Here is a 14,044-nt window from a genome sequence, read left to right as displayed (position 1 = left end):
GGAGGATGAGGGTGGGGGACAGACAGGCAGCTCAGCCAGGCCCCCTCCTGACTCTGGCTACTGTCCCAGCCCCGGATGCTAAGGAGGGGATCCTGGCCAGGCAACAGTTCTCTGGCTATCACGTTTGCTAGGGCAACAGGGGAGGGGTAGCCCAGACTGAGCGTTTTTGGGAAGTGCACAGTTCATCATCAATAGGGTTCTCCTCTTTGGTAAGGGGGCCTGCAACAGCCAGGAAAAGTCTGGAAGGGCCACGGTTGCTAAGCTATGAGTCCTTAGCAACCTGACCTGCCAATGGTCTCAGATGCTAGGGAAAGGCCATTCCTTAGCAACCAAGCTCAGCATATTCAGAGAAGCCTCCAAGTAGTCCATCCTAAATTGTTGGACACTTCGGTTGTTAGGGAAGCAGCATCCCTAACAATGAGGTGGTCCGTGGTTGCTGGGGAGATGTTTTAGGCCCGCCTGACACCTTGATGGTCTCTGTTGCTAGGGGAAGGGCATTCCTTAGCAACAAGGCCTAGGATGTTTAGAAAAGCTTCCTGAAGGGGCCTTCTCTGGCTATTGGTCCCCAGGATTGTTCTATAAGGGTCATCTCCAGTAATACTGTGGTTCCTGGGTCACTGGTGCCAACCCCCCCCCCCCAGAAGTGGGGGATATCCTCGGCCCACCTGAACCGTTGGCAGCTTCCGATCATGGAAGGGGGGCATCCATTAGGGGCGGGGCCCAGAAGGTTTAGAAAAGCCTTCAGTTCCTGCTTGGCATCTTCTGGGGGATACCTTCTACTATGGCAGTGGCAGGAAATCTGCAGGGGGGGCCACCTCCCCTGCAATGGATGGCACTTTGTGACTACTAGGGGATTGCCCAACCCTTGTAAGAACGAGTAGCTCAGAATTTACACCAAAGGGCTGCTTTCCCAGCCCCAGCCTGAAAGCTGACCATGACCGCTAGGGACAGAGGGACAGGCCATTCCTGGTTGCTAGGAGTGCCATTTCCCTAGTAACAAAGGAGCAACATATCCTTAGCAACAAGAGTCTGTAGTTACTAGCTGTGTGACTTATCTAGTGATGAAGGAGCTAGGCGGCTAGTTTTGCCAGCAACAAGGTTAATTGATAGTTACCAGGGGATTTCCTGGGCAACAGTAGGAAGGCGACTTGCAGTTGCTAGGAATGGTGTCCCCTCTGCTAGAGGACAGCACGGTCAAGGATGCCATTTCCATAGAAAAAGAGGGCAACAGCAGGCTGTTACGTGACGACATCCCATGGGGAGGGGTGTGCTCACTCCCAGCAACAAAGGGGCAGTTCAGGGGATGCCGTTTCCGTAGCAACAAAGAGCAGCTTTCTGGCAGGAAGGGGCAGTGCTGTTGCTAGGGAATGTTCTCCCTAGCAACAAAGGGCTACTCCTCACTGCCCAACGATGGCACCCTGAGCAACCAGGAACAACTGGGTTACTGGGGTGTCGCTTCCACGGCAACAGAGGGACAGCGTGTGATTGCTGTAACACCTTCCTTTCCCTAGCAACAGAGAGCAATTCACCATCCCAAGGGGGGACAAGCGCTAGCAACAGGGGGCAATCCGTACGTATCAGGACTACTGTTTCCTTAGGACAGGGGAAGGCGGGCTGTGGTGGCTGAGGGTGACACTCTGCTGACAACAGGTGGGAGACCTGCCCCCCCCTGCTCCCCGCTATCCTCCCTGCTAGGGGCAGGGCCAGCCCGCGGTGATTGGGCCTGCCGGGTCTTGGGACACCTCCCTCCCGCCGCCTGACCTGCTGGGGGGTGGGCATTGGAGGGTGGGGCCGCCCCCGGCCCGGGCTTTGGCGGCCACGGGGTAGGCCCCGAAGCCGGCGGCAATGCAGCCGCACTCGGCGGCAATCCAGGCCACGTAGAAGCGCATGCGGAAGGCGAAGAAGACGGGGATCATGTAGAAGAGGCGGGCGGGCAGCGGGCGGGCGTAGAAGGCGTCCTCACGCACGGCCTCCAGCGGGAACATGTGGGAGGAGAGCAGGAAGAGCAGGCCGAAGAGCGGGGCCGGCCAGGCGCGCCGCAGCAGGGGCCGCAGGCTGGGCACGGCCCCGGGGAAGGGCTGCTCCAGCCAGTCCAGGTACGTGCGGTAGCGGAAGAACGGGCCTGCGGCGGGAGGCAGGGCATCTGGTCAGACACGGTACACATGGGGGGCAGGGAGAGCTCCAGTCTCGGGGCGGGGTTGGGGGACGGGGAAGATGGACCAGAGATTCGGGAGCTGAGGTGGACCAGGGAGAGAGGAAGGAGAGAGAGAAGCAGAGAGGGGAGTGGGGGTATGAAACCCAGAGAGAAAGGGACAAGGAAGCGGAGAAAGGGGAGGACAAGGGACTCGGCAGGAAATAAAGAGGGACACACACTTATGGAAAGGGACACAGAGCCTGAGAATGAGGGGTATGGAGACACGGAGACAGATGGAGACAGACAGACCGGACCTGGAGGGATGGGGCTGGGGGTGAGCTGGGTATGAAGGAGTGACAGGAAGTGCAGCAGTGCATGTACAGAGGAAGAGTGGTGTGAGAAGAAATGAGAGGGTGGTAGGGGCGGGACCCTTGGGGGATCTGATGAGGACTTTGAGTTTTGTTCTAAGCGCTAGGAAACCAGTATGGGCTCTCCCACCAGGGAAGTGCTGGATTATCATTATGCCTTTTCATGAGACCCCTCTGGCCACTGAGCAGGGAGGGGCTGCAGAGGGGCAGTGTCGGAAAAGAGGAGACTGTTCTTGGCCTAGGGAGGGAGCAGAGTGAGGTTAACAGAAGTGTTAAACGTCTTACACGTCACAGAAGACCACACACTGTATGATCCCACTCATAAATGTTCAGGATAGGCAAATATATAGAGGTAGAAAGTCAGTTAGTGGTTTCCGGGGAATGGGGGCAGACGGAGGCTTGAGAGACGACGGCTCTTTGTACAGGGTTTTGACGAAATTACATGGCAGTGATGGTTGCACAGCTCTGTGAACAGACTAAAAGCCAGCAAGCTGGTTGTGGTTACAAGCAGGTGAGCGTGGTGATCACAGCTCAATACAGTTGCTAGGAACACCTTCTAAGAGGTCAACATTAGTGAAAAATATTTTCTGAAACTAAAAATGGGATCATAACCTGTGACTGCTCGTTGCCCGGGCAGCAGAAATGTTAGGGTGATGTAGATCTTTCTCCTTTTTATCTCCTGTTTGCTCCCCCAAAGTTATAAGGCATCACTGAGGCTGAGAACAGTCTGTCTCTACTCTGGAGGGGCCCTGGGACCAGGCGGGAGAGTCGGACACGGACTCGGTCATAGATGCTTACCCTCAGAGCAGCAGATGCTGGAATGGAACGTGGGAACATGAACAGGCACCAAACTCCAGGCAGAGGATGGAGACAGAGGGTGAGGCGCTGCGGAGGCAGGCCTGCGGGGCGGGCACGCTCACCTGTCATGATTCCCACGTAGCAGTAGCTGTAGCTGAGCGTCTCCATCAGAGAGGGGACGTCAGGCAGCAGCCCCAGGCTGGGCCCCTTGCTGAAGCCTGAGGCCATTTCCTTCCTCTGGGCCATGTGCAGGTCCTGTACTTCACTGGCCAGACTCACCAGCTGGGAGGAAGGGGTGTAGGGAAGGACAGGTCAGACCCGGGCTTCCTCTCACCCACCTCCCTTTCACTACCTCTCTGGGCAGCCAACAGCTGCTGCAGCCCCGCGCAGATGGGCGCTGAGGCTCTGCTCTACACGGGCAGCTCTGGGCACCTAGTCGTGAGTAAGGGCTTCTTGGTGACTCTCGCAGGGCTCACTCCTGGACCCCTCTGTCTTTTTTCTCTGAGTTCCATCTTTCTGGGTTCTCCTGCAGTTTGTGACTTTAGATACCACCCACAGTGTAACCCGGTGGGACTTCTCCTCCAAGCCCCAAGCCTTTTCATCAGCTGCCTCTAGGGAATTCCCTGGCGGTCCAGTGGTTAGGACTCACGCTTTCACTGCTGGGGCCCAGGTTTGGTGATCCCCGGTCGGGGAACTAAGATCCCACAAGCCATGTGGCGAGATCAAAAAACAAAAGAGAAGAAGAAAAAAAAAGCTACCTCTCGTCATTAATACTTGATATCTTCCAGGCACCTCGAATTGAACACATCCAAGGTACAACACGGTATTAGCCTCTCCCCAAAGTGGGTCTTCTTCTAGTTTCTGCCATTAGCAAATACCACCACCATCCAGTTAATTGCTTAGGTTGGAAACCTTCCTCACTCCCCGAATCGAATCCCTTAAGTCTCTGGAGTCTGTCCCTCTCGCTTTGCCTCCACCACTGGGCTGAATATGTTCGGGCTCCTTCTTCAGATCTGCTCTCTACCCTTCTCCGCACAGACCCCAGGCCGGCTCAACATCCACGGGCCTGTGTCTCCCAGCTTCCCCCTGGGTTTAGTTGGCACAGAGCCCCAGGCAGAGATGGAGGAAGGCAGGAGTGAGGCTTGGGTTTTTATTCCCTTGTATTGATAAGATCACCTTGGGCTGGCCGTGACCCTCGATGACCTTCTTGAACGGGGGGGCTCTACCCAAGTCTTCTTCCTTCCCAGCTCCACTACCTGCCCCTCCTCTCGTGCCCTGGGGCCCAGGACCTCTCCCCATCCCGCCCTCAATCTCTCCTAAACGCCGGGCTTCCTGGTGGGGCCCTGACTGACCTCCCCACAGGCCTGCATCAAGCCACCACTGTTCGCCAGCTGGACTTTGATAAAAGAGTCCCACATCACCCCATCTTGCCCTTTCTGCTTCAACTCGCGCAGCATCGGGAGGAAGGATGTTTAAACCTGTGAATCTGGTCACACTACCTCTTCTGGCAACAAATCAAAAAACCTCTTGCAGTGGATCTTGGGCCCTCACAGGAAGAAGTTGGGACCCCTCACCTTAGCCAACGGGGCCCTGCATGGTTTGGCCTGGGCTGCCTGTGCTCTTTCCCGCTCCTGATGGATGGTCCATGTGGCTTGTCCACTGCCGATGGGACTCAGCCTGCCCCCTTCCACACACGCTGGTCCCTATGTCCCGAAAGGCTCTTTCTCCAGCTCCCGATGGGAACACAGGATGCTGAGGAAACCTCATTCACCACCTCACATGACCGTTCTGTTCACTGATACGTAGCACATAGTAGGAACGCACGACTTTACGTGCACGACTTTACGTTCCCGCCGGGGGTGGGGCCTGGGAATCTGTTTTCACCCATCTTCCCAGGTCATGGAGAGCCGGACGTGGTGTCCTGGTTTTGTGTCCTTAACTAAGTGCTACCTCCCCAGAGCTGGTTGTCCTTTGCAAAATGGCTTGCTACAAAGATGCACTTTAGCTCAGACACCACATGGCACCCACAGTTATGTAACTTTGGATACTTCTTTACCTCGGGGAAGAGCTGAGAGGTGAAGCCCCGCCCCCGGCGGGGTGTGTGGGAGAGACCATCCCCCTTCCTCTGCCTCCCACGGAGTGGCTGGGAGGAGAAGGTAAAGTTGGGGTGGTTAACTGGCACACCGCGAGGGCTGGAGGGGAGTCTGACCTTCAGTGTCAGCAGCAGCTGGACGGCATTGGTGAAGGGTGTGGGAGTGGGCAGGCCCAGCAGGCTGAGCGCTCGGAAGAAGAGCAGATATGAGAAGGTCCAGGCTAGGGCCAGGGCGTGGCAGGAGCTGGGCAAAGGCAAGAGGTGTGCTGTGCTGGGTGCAGGGGTGCAGGACATCTTGCCTCAGCCGCCCCTAGATTCCAGCTACAAATCCTTCCCCACCTCCCCACGTTCAGAGACAGAAGATGAGGGGCGGCGGGTATGGAATGAGCACGACTGAAACAGCCACACAGAAATGCGCAGCAACAGAGAAGAAAATGAGAAGGGGGTTAAGAGAGGCTTCAGGGTGAAGACCCTTGAGGGGCAGGGAGGGAGGGAGGGAGGGAGGGAGGAAGGGAGAGGGAGAGAGGGGAGGTGGAGAGAGAAAGAGGGAGGGAGAAACAGAGAGAGAGAGAGAGAGAGAGAATACCAATACCAACGGTGGCAGGGCCAGCAGACTAGTAACGTCCTCCTCTCTCCTGAATCCACGACATGGATGTAAAGGACCAGGACAAACACACAGGGACAAAGACCCAGAAAAAGGCAGGAGAGGAAGAAAAACAGACCAGACAAATGACACAGAGAATCTAGAGATAAACAAGAGACATCCGGAGATGGAGACAGAGAAAGACCCCAAAGGGCAACAGGTCGCTTCCTCCACCCCCTCCATCTCCCCCTCCTCCCCCCACCAAATCCTCACCAGGGCTGGGCCTGAATGAGCGCCCACGTCCCAAGGATGGTGACCAGAGAATGCAAAGTGTGGGGACCACAGGTGAACAAGGTGAGCCCTAGGCCCACAGCTGCTGCCCCCCATCTCTTCAGCCCAGGTCCTGCAGGGAGAAGGCACAGCATAAGCATGGAACCTTCCAGGGGTCCCCAGCCCGGGCCCCCCCCCCCGTTTATTTTCCACTGGGGAGGGAACCTGACTCACCAGCCTTCTTAAAGAGGAAGCCGATGGGGATAGAGATAAGAAGAACCACTAGATATGTCCATTCTTCAGGCGACATGTTCTGGGGGAGGGGCAGAGGTTCCCAGTGAGAACCCAGGAGTCCGGGCCCCCAGCCCCTCCCCCTTAGAGGATCCAAGGATCCACAGCCTCCCCACCCAGTCCCCAGTTGTCGAGGATCAAGGAGTCCTACCCTCAGCTCCTCTCCTGGGACAACAGAGGAATCCCGACCTCCAGGCCCTTCCTCCTTCGAGGATAGAGGAAGCCACCCACAGAACCCCTCTTTTGAGAACGCAGGCCCCCAGCTCTCTTCTCCTTTGAGAACCCAGGAATCCAAACCTCCCGGCCCCCTCCTCCTTCGAGTATCCAGCAATCCAGCTCCTCTCTTCTTATCCCCCAGCCTCTCCCTCTTTGAGAATCCTTCTCTCCAGACACCCTGCCCCTCTCCGAGAGGGCCTCAGAGGAGCCCAGGCCTCCAGCCTCCACCTCTTTCGGAGCTCCGGTTCCTTCTCCCGTCTGAAACCCAGAGAGCGGGCCCGCTCCCGAGCCCCACTCCCGTTGCGCGCACCAAGCGCGGGTCAGATCCGCTCCGAGCAAAGCCACAGGCGGTTACGCCCCCCGGGACCTCGGCCGCGCTCCCGGCACCGCCCCCGCGCCTCATCAGCCCGCCGATCCGCAGCGACCCCACACTGTCCAGACCCCTCCCGGTCTCCGGGGCGCCTCCGCACTCCGCACCCACCGCACCCCGGCCCAGGCGTGGCGGACCCACCTGGGCCCGCGGCTCCGCGCCGCCCGCAGGGCAGGAAGCAGGCGAGCAGTCCTGGCCCGCGGGCCACGGCGGGGCCGCCCCGCCTACCCCGCCCAGCACGCCCCCGCGTCCCCAGCCTCTTTCGGGGCGCCGGCTGGGCTGCGCGGCCCGGGGCCGGTTGTGCAGCGCCTGGCAGTCTCCGGGCTAAGCAGGGAAGGAGCCCGGACTGGGCGCAGGGAGCACCAGTCGGCAGCTGGACACGGACTCGGTTCTACCGAGCTGCGAGCACGCAAAGGGGAGGGGCTTCGGGCTCGGAAAGGGGTGGGGCCAGAAGCTTCGGGCACGGAGGGAAGCGACCGAACCTGGGAAAGAGGCGGGGCCTGGAGCTCAGCGTTCGGAATGAGGTGGAGCCTCCGCTTCTGGTTCCTTGGGACAGAGTCTGGAGGCGGGGCCACAAGCTTCGGTTTTCTTCGGAGGTAGTCGATTCCTGAAGGTCTCTGTTCGGATGTAGGCGGAGCCAAGAGCTTCGGCCGGATGTGGAGGGGCCACAAAGTCTGTTCCCTTCGGAGGTAGTCGGGTACAAGTGACCCTGGGTGGCTGAAAGGCGTAGTCTCATGTTTAGGAGGGAGGCGGAGCCACGGGTTTAGGCAACACGAAAGAGGCGGGGCTCAGGAGTATTCCAAGGGGGCGTGGCAAACAGCGTCCCGGCCTGAAGGGGGCGGGGCCCCGGGCCGTGGTGCCAAGGGGTCGGGTCCAGCGTAAGGAGCCTCCCATTTCCAAGTCCCGGAACCGAGGAGGGAGGTGCGGTTCGAGGGGCGGGCTCAAGGGGGTTTCACTTTAGGGGGAAGGCAGGGATACGGCCCTGCGGGGCGGGTCCCAGACTTCCCGCTCCGCTGAGGTGGCGGCATGACGAAATCGACGCAGGGGGTAGGCATGGGGGGGTGGAGGAAGCAGCGCGTGGCGAGCTACGTAAGGGGGTGGCTCCGCCGGGACTGCGAGCTGGTGTTTACGAGGTGACTAGCTGGTTCTATCAGAGGACTGTGCCACATTCTGAAGGGAGCGCTCACGAGTGGGGTGAGCCCGCCCGAACGGAGAACAGACGGCGGGTGTTCAGGGGACCGGGCTTCCGGCTGTGGGGTTCTAACGTGGGGCACGAGCTCCAACTGGGGGAGCGCAGGCGGCCGGAGGGGGCGGGGCCTCAGGCTATGTGATTGACTGGAGCCGAGGACGCCCGAACGCTGAACCCCTTATGTTCGGGACGGGGCGGTGCTGCGGTTCGGCTGAGCCGAGGACTCCCGAACTTACGGACCGGTCACGCTCGGGCGGGGGCGGGGCTTCGTATTCTAGGAGCCCGACTCAGAGCAAGGGGACCTGAGGCCGAACCCCGGGGGTGCGGAAAGGGGGGAGCCAAGTGCCGAGCAACCCGAAGAGGGCGTGGCCTCAGCGGGGCTTTGGCCTCCGGAGGTCCCGACACCTGACGGGGACACCCGAAGGGCGACGCCGAAATGGATCTTTCGAAGGGGGCGTGGCCCGTGCTGGGGCAGGCTTTGCTCCGAGGCGCGTGGGCCGGCATGGCAGTGTTGGCCCAGACCAGAATGTTGACCGCGGGGTCCGAGACGCCCCAGCGGGGCCCCGCGGCTCGGTTCGGGGCGGGGCCTCGTCTCTGTCAGCCCCGGGGCCTGGCGGGATCGCCCGAGGGCGGAGTCCCGCGCCCAGGCGGCGGAGCCTGGCCCTCCCGCTCAGCAGGTGGCGAACGCGGCACTGAGCGAGGCTCCTACCCCCGAGACTCAGGGGCGGGGCTTCGCCGAGACCGCCCTCCCCCCCGCCAGGCGGTGGGAGGCCTCCCCGCGGCGCGAATCGGGCGGCGAGAGACGTGCAGCTCTGTGGGTGACTGCTGTGCCCCTGGCCTCCCGCAGGAGGATGCTGGTGGTGGAGGTGGCGAACGGCCGCTCCCTGGTGTGGGGGGCCGAGGCGGTGCAGGCGCTGCGGGAGCGCCTGGGAGTAGGGGGCCGCACGGTCGGCGCCCTGCCCCGCGGACCCCGCCAGAACTCGCGTTTGGGCCTCCCGCTGCTGCTGATGCCCGAAGAGGCGCGGCTGCTGGCAGAGATCGGCGCGGTGACCCTAGTCAGCGCCCCGCGCCCGGATCCCCGCCAGCACAGCCTGGTAAGGGGGCAGGTTGGGGGCGCCTGCGGGAGAAGAGGCTGGGGACAACAGGTCCCTGAAGTGGGAGGGGTCTAGCAGTCCTGGATTCTGAAATACTCTGAGTAGGATACTGGGATCCCCGGGTTGGCGCCCCGAGGTTGGGAGGCGCCAGGGACTCAGGATTCCTAGCTTCCTAAGGCAGGGCATTCCTGAATCCTGAGATTACAGCTAAGTTTACTTCTCAGGCATTGGCATCCTTCAAGCGCCAGCAAGAACAGGGCTTCCAGGAGCAAAGTGCTCTGGCAGCTGAGGCCCGTGAGACCCGTCGTCAGGAGCTCCTAGAGAAGATTGCAGAGGGCCAGGCTGCGAAGAAGCAGAAGCTGGAACAGAAATCAGGGACCAGCGGGAGCCAGGAGGCCGGTGGGAACCAAGCTGCAGAAGAGAATGAGGCCAGTGCTGGCCAGGCTGCTGGAGAACATGAGGAAGCAGGTGAAGGTGGGAGTTGGAGTCCAGGGACCAGGGGAAGGAGGGAAGAGATCTTTGGGAATTTTGGCAGGGAATCTAGGGCTGGTTCTCCCTGGGGCTGGGAAAACCTTGCCCCTTGGATTCACCAAACTCTCTTGGATTCCGCCCCCCCCCCCACCACCAGGCTCCTCCTCTCCCCAGCCAGGGCCTTCAAATGGGGTGGCTCCTTTGCCCAGGTCGGCTCTGCTCATCCAGCTGGCCACTGCTAGGCCTCGGCCCATCAAGGCTAGGCCCCTGGACTGGCGTGTCCAGTCCAAAGACTGGCCCCACGCTGGCCGTCCTGCCCACGAGCTTCGCTACAGCATCTACAGAGACCTGTGGGAGCGAGGCTTCTTCCTCAGTGCGGCTGGCAAGTTCGGGGGCGACTTCCTGGTCTATCCCGGTGAGTTTGTGTTGGGACCTCTGATTGCCACTCATTTCTTCACAATCCCACTACATTCTGCATTTTTCTTTTCTTTTTTTGGTTTCATTTTCTCAGCCTCTGAAACCATGGAAGGACAGGAAACACTTGGGAACCCGTGCTCATTTGAAGGGCAGTTTAGTAAATGAAAAAAGGGGGCAAAAAAAAAGAACAGCTCATAAAAAACATGTATAGTAAAAAGTAAATCATATTTTATACTGTTATGCAGTTATAGACAAATTATTTAAGTAGTCTTAAAAATTGTGGCTCTAGTGAAAGAATATGAAAAGAACTTAAAGTGGAGTACGAAGTAGCCAGAGAATCCTATCAAGCAAGTGGGAAAAAAGCTTGAAAGGATTTGCTCCAGCCCAAAGACAAATAGTTAATAGTTCTGGGAGGGAATCTGCATCAGGAATAGGTAAGGGGGACTTTTGATGAATCAGTTAATTTTTGAATTTATTGTGTAACTTAAAGGTTAAAAAAAAAGTGCAGAAAATCACTCTGTTTGTTCTCCTTAAGAACATAGATAGAACTGCCTGATAAGCAGTCAGATCTTAGCCATTCATTGGAGACTGTCCGCTAAGTTCCCTGCAGATGAGTTGACAGGCTTATTCTCTTCTCAGACTAAAATTTAACTGACTGATTTAGGAGCTGAGAACAGTTTCCCTGCCCCATTCTCTATAAGTAACCATGGTTTAATTACTTTGATACTGTTTTTTTGGGTGTAAAAAAAAAAAAAAAAAAAAAGATTATTTTGGTTTTGCAAATGAATATTCAACTGACTAAACATACAAATGCTAATTTCTAGGTTTTTTCTAAGCTTTCAGTTCACTTTATAAAACTTAATTTTTTCAATCTACCAGATTTTAAGGGGACCATTAATTCATGTTTGATCCCATTTACAAAAGGAATTAAGTAGTTTCAAACATTATAAACTGCATTTTAAAATTTAATATATATATATTTTAAGTTCTGCAGCTTTCTGGTTATGAATCTTGCCAATAACTTAACTCTAATAAGTTATAACTGGGGTGATTTTTAAGTTTATATTCTTACACTGTTAATAGACTTACTAAAACTTCAGATTAAAATAAGTCTAAATCAATCACTCAATCACACATTTGAAACTAAACCACAAGGCTGACCTGTTACTTGTAATAGGTCAATATTTCTAAAACAATAAATACTCAATGTATCAAATATACATAAAATCTTTGTCTCCTGAAGATTAGTATTCAAGGTCTGAATCTCTTAAATACATATTTCTAAGTCTAACTCTAAATCTTCCTGAGGTTAAAAGATGCTAAGTTTCTTGGAAAACAATTTTGGGGTAACTTCTCAAGCATTTTGATGCTTCTTTCTCAGTTGACTGAGGTATCATAAGAACCAGAGAGGTGCCTGGCTCCTGGAGAGGTTCTTGCTGGAAACCCAGCTGCCAGGGAGGGCCTTGATTTATAGCTGCTATGACATCCCCTCAGATGGAAGGTCTTATAGCCTTGCTCTTTTATTTATTTATTTTTTCCCTCCGTTTTATTGAGACATAATTGACATACAGCACTCTATAAGTTTAAGGGGTACAGCATAATGATTTGACTTATACACATCATGAAATGTTGACTACAGTAAATTTAGTGAACATCCATCATTTCATACAGACACAAAATTAAAGAAATAGAAAAAAAAAGTTTTTCCTCCTGATGAGAAGCCTTAGGATTTATTTGCTCTCTTAACAATGTTTATATATAATGAACAGCAGTGTTAATTATATTTATCCTGTTGTACATTACGTCCCTAGTACTTATTTATCTTATAACTGCAAGTTTGTACTTTTTGACTACCTTCATCCAATTCCCCCTCCCTCCATCCTCTGCTGCTGGTAACCACAAATCTGATCTCTTTTTCTATGTCTTTGTTTATTTTTGAAGTATAATTGACCTATAGTACTGTGTAAGTTCCTGGTATGCAATATAGTGATTTTATATTTCTATACATTTCAAAACGAGCACCATAAGTCTAGTTACCATTTGTCACCATACAAAGACATTACATAATTATTAACTATATTTCCCACACTGTACATTTCTTACCTGTGAGTCATTTATTCTGTAACTGAAAGTTTGAACTCCTCAATCTTCCTAGTTCCTCCCCCAGCCCTCCTCCCCCTGACAGCCACCTGTTTCTTCTCTGTATCTATGACTCTGTTTTTGTTTAGTTATGTTTGTTCATTAGATTCCACATATAAATAAAATCATACAGTATTTGTCTTTTTCTAGTTTATTTCACTTAGCATAATACCCTCTATTATGCTGATAGAGGTCCATCCATGTTGTCAAAAATCCCAAGATTTCGTTCTTTTTTATGGCTGAGTAGTATTGCGTTGTATGTGTGTGTGTGTGTGTGTGTGTGTGTGTGTGTGTGTGTGTGTGTATAAATACCGCATCTTCTTTATTCTTTCATCTATTGATGGGCATTTAGGTTGCTTTCATATCTTGGCTATTGTAAATAATGCTGCAGTAAACATAGAGGTGTGTGTATCTTTTCAAATTAGTGTTTTCATTTTTTTTCAGATAAATACCCAGGAGTAGAATTGCTGGAAGCTTTGCTCTTTTAGATTTATGTTACCTGTTAGTTTTCTGGAAAGTGCCCTACTCAGGGTCCTACTTTACTTGAAAGCATTCATCTAATCCGGGGGCAAACTATAGCCCCAGGTCAAATCCGGCCCGCTGACTGGTTTTTTTTACACAGTTTTATTGGAACACAGCCTTGTCCATTTGCTTACATACGCTCTGTGGCTACTATTGTGCTAGAGTGGCAGATTTGAATGTTGGCAGCATGGCCCACAGAAACTGAAAATATTTACTCTCTGGCCCTTTTCAGAAAAATGTTTTTGACTCCTTTCTTCTATCTATTTTATTACGCCATCCTATTGCAAATTGTTTTCTTACTTCTTTTAGTCTGTTAGAGTCACTTCTCATTGGATATTTACATGATACCCTTTTGAGTTCCTCATGGCTTTGACTGACAACGATGTATTCAATTATTTGTTTTCATTTTTGTTTTTTAAATAAGCTTGTGCTATACATGTGTGTCAACTTGCCCCGCCTCCAAGGTCCAGGGGTGTCTTTTAAAATACTGGTAGTGATAGCTGGAACCATCCCCATGTCCTCTGTGTGGACGTCCCAGTGTCTTCCAGCTCCCTGCCACTGGAAAGTGCTACCTGCCTCTCTCCTTCACCCAGGCGACCCGCTCCGTTTCCATGCTCACTACATCGCTCAGTGCTGGGCTCCCGGGGACCCCATCCCACTCCAGGACCTGGTTTCTGCTGGCCGCCTCGGCACCAGTGTCAGAAAGACACTGCTGCTTTGCTCTCCGCAGCCTGATGGTAAGGTGGTCTACACATCCCTGCAGTGGGCCAGCCTGCAGTGAACTCCAGAGACCTGTGGGCACGTGCCTGTGTCCTTGGCAAGAGCCTTTCTAGATGGTCCCAAGCTCATCTCCGAGTGGGAGGCTCGACCACCCTCCTGCCTCTCTCGGCAGTTAGTTTTTGATTCCAGATTTATAAACACTACATCCTTCTCATGTCCCTCCCTGATTCAAAGCACTTAGTGGCTGTGTTGTTTTTATAGTTACCTATTTCCAACTGTGAGTTTCTTGAGTGTGAAAGCTGATTCATCTCTGTTTCCTACAGGGCTTAGGTCCCAAAAGGTCTCAATAAACTTGTTGAATAAATGTGGA

General features: G+C 54.3%; 2 protein-coding genes across 6 annotated transcripts in view; one reads left to right on the top strand and one right to left on the bottom strand.

Annotated features, from left to right (window-relative positions):
- MBOAT7 (membrane bound acylglycerophosphatidylinositol O-acyltransferase MBOAT7) overlaps positions 1-6,558 on the bottom strand; it is a 12,044-nt gene extending 5,486 nt beyond the window's left edge. Inside the window, exons 1-7 of the mRNA XM_024742227.1 lie at positions 6,480-6,558; positions 6,249-6,378; positions 5,510-5,636; positions 3,423-3,582; positions 1,762-2,122; position 1,635; positions 529-555 (exon numbers count right to left, since the gene is read on the bottom strand). Coding sequence (XP_024597995.1) covers positions 529-555; position 1,635; positions 1,762-2,122; positions 3,423-3,582; positions 5,510-5,636; positions 6,249-6,378; positions 6,480-6,555 — 882 coding nt within the window. The 5' untranslated portion in view covers positions 6,556-6,558. The remainder of the gene's footprint in view (positions 1-528; positions 556-1,634; positions 1,636-1,761; positions 2,123-3,422; positions 3,583-5,509; positions 5,637-6,248; positions 6,379-6,479) is intronic.
- Positions 6,559-7,610: 1,052 nt separating this feature from the next.
- On the top strand, positions 7,611-14,044 carry TSEN34 (tRNA splicing endonuclease subunit 34). Of its 5 annotated transcripts, none has more exons than XM_024742221.1 (5): positions 7,611-7,811; positions 9,159-9,405; positions 9,630-9,879; positions 10,034-10,291; positions 13,548-14,039. In XM_024742221.1, exons 1-5 carry the CDS (start codon positions 7,777-7,779, stop codon positions 13,733-13,735), a joined length of 978 nt encoding a protein of 325 aa, XP_024597989.1. In that variant the 5' UTR covers positions 7,611-7,776; the 3' UTR covers positions 13,736-14,039. The 5 variants fall into 5 exon arrangements, with proteins under 5 accessions (XP_024597989.1, XP_024597993.1, XP_024597988.1 ...); XM_024742225.1 differs by lacking the exon at positions 7,611-7,811 and adding an exon at positions 7,986-8,043; XM_024742220.1 differs by lacking the exon at positions 7,611-7,811 and adding an exon at positions 8,164-8,255 and having other exon boundaries at positions 9,630-9,873; positions 13,548-14,044.

Source organism: Neophocaena asiaeorientalis, unplaced genomic scaffold, assembly GCF_003031525.2.
Source record: "Neophocaena asiaeorientalis asiaeorientalis breed wild unplaced genomic scaffold, Neophocaena_asiaeorientalis_V1.1 scaffold614, whole genome shotgun sequence".
Lineage (NCBI taxonomy): Eukaryota > Metazoa > Chordata > Mammalia > Artiodactyla > Phocoenidae > Neophocaena > Neophocaena asiaeorientalis.
The sequence above is the reverse complement of the archived record's forward strand: the minus strand, read 5'-3'. Positions and strand labels throughout refer to the sequence as shown.

Bases quoted from the DNA above. Each gene is read 5' to 3' on its own strand.
- TSEN34 (XM_024742220.1), top strand. From the start codon at position 8,176: ATGGGGGGGTGGAGGAAGCAGCGCGTGGCGAGCTACGTAAGGGGGTGG. The intron at 8,256-9,158 runs GTGACTAGCTGG...GGCCTCCCGCAG, and splicing joins TGCGAGCTGGTGTTTACGAG to GAGGATGCTGGTGGTGGAGG. The intron at 10,292-13,547 runs GTGAGTTTGTGT...TCCTTCACCCAG, and splicing joins CGACTTCCTGGTCTATCCCG to GCGACCCGCTCCGTTTCCAT.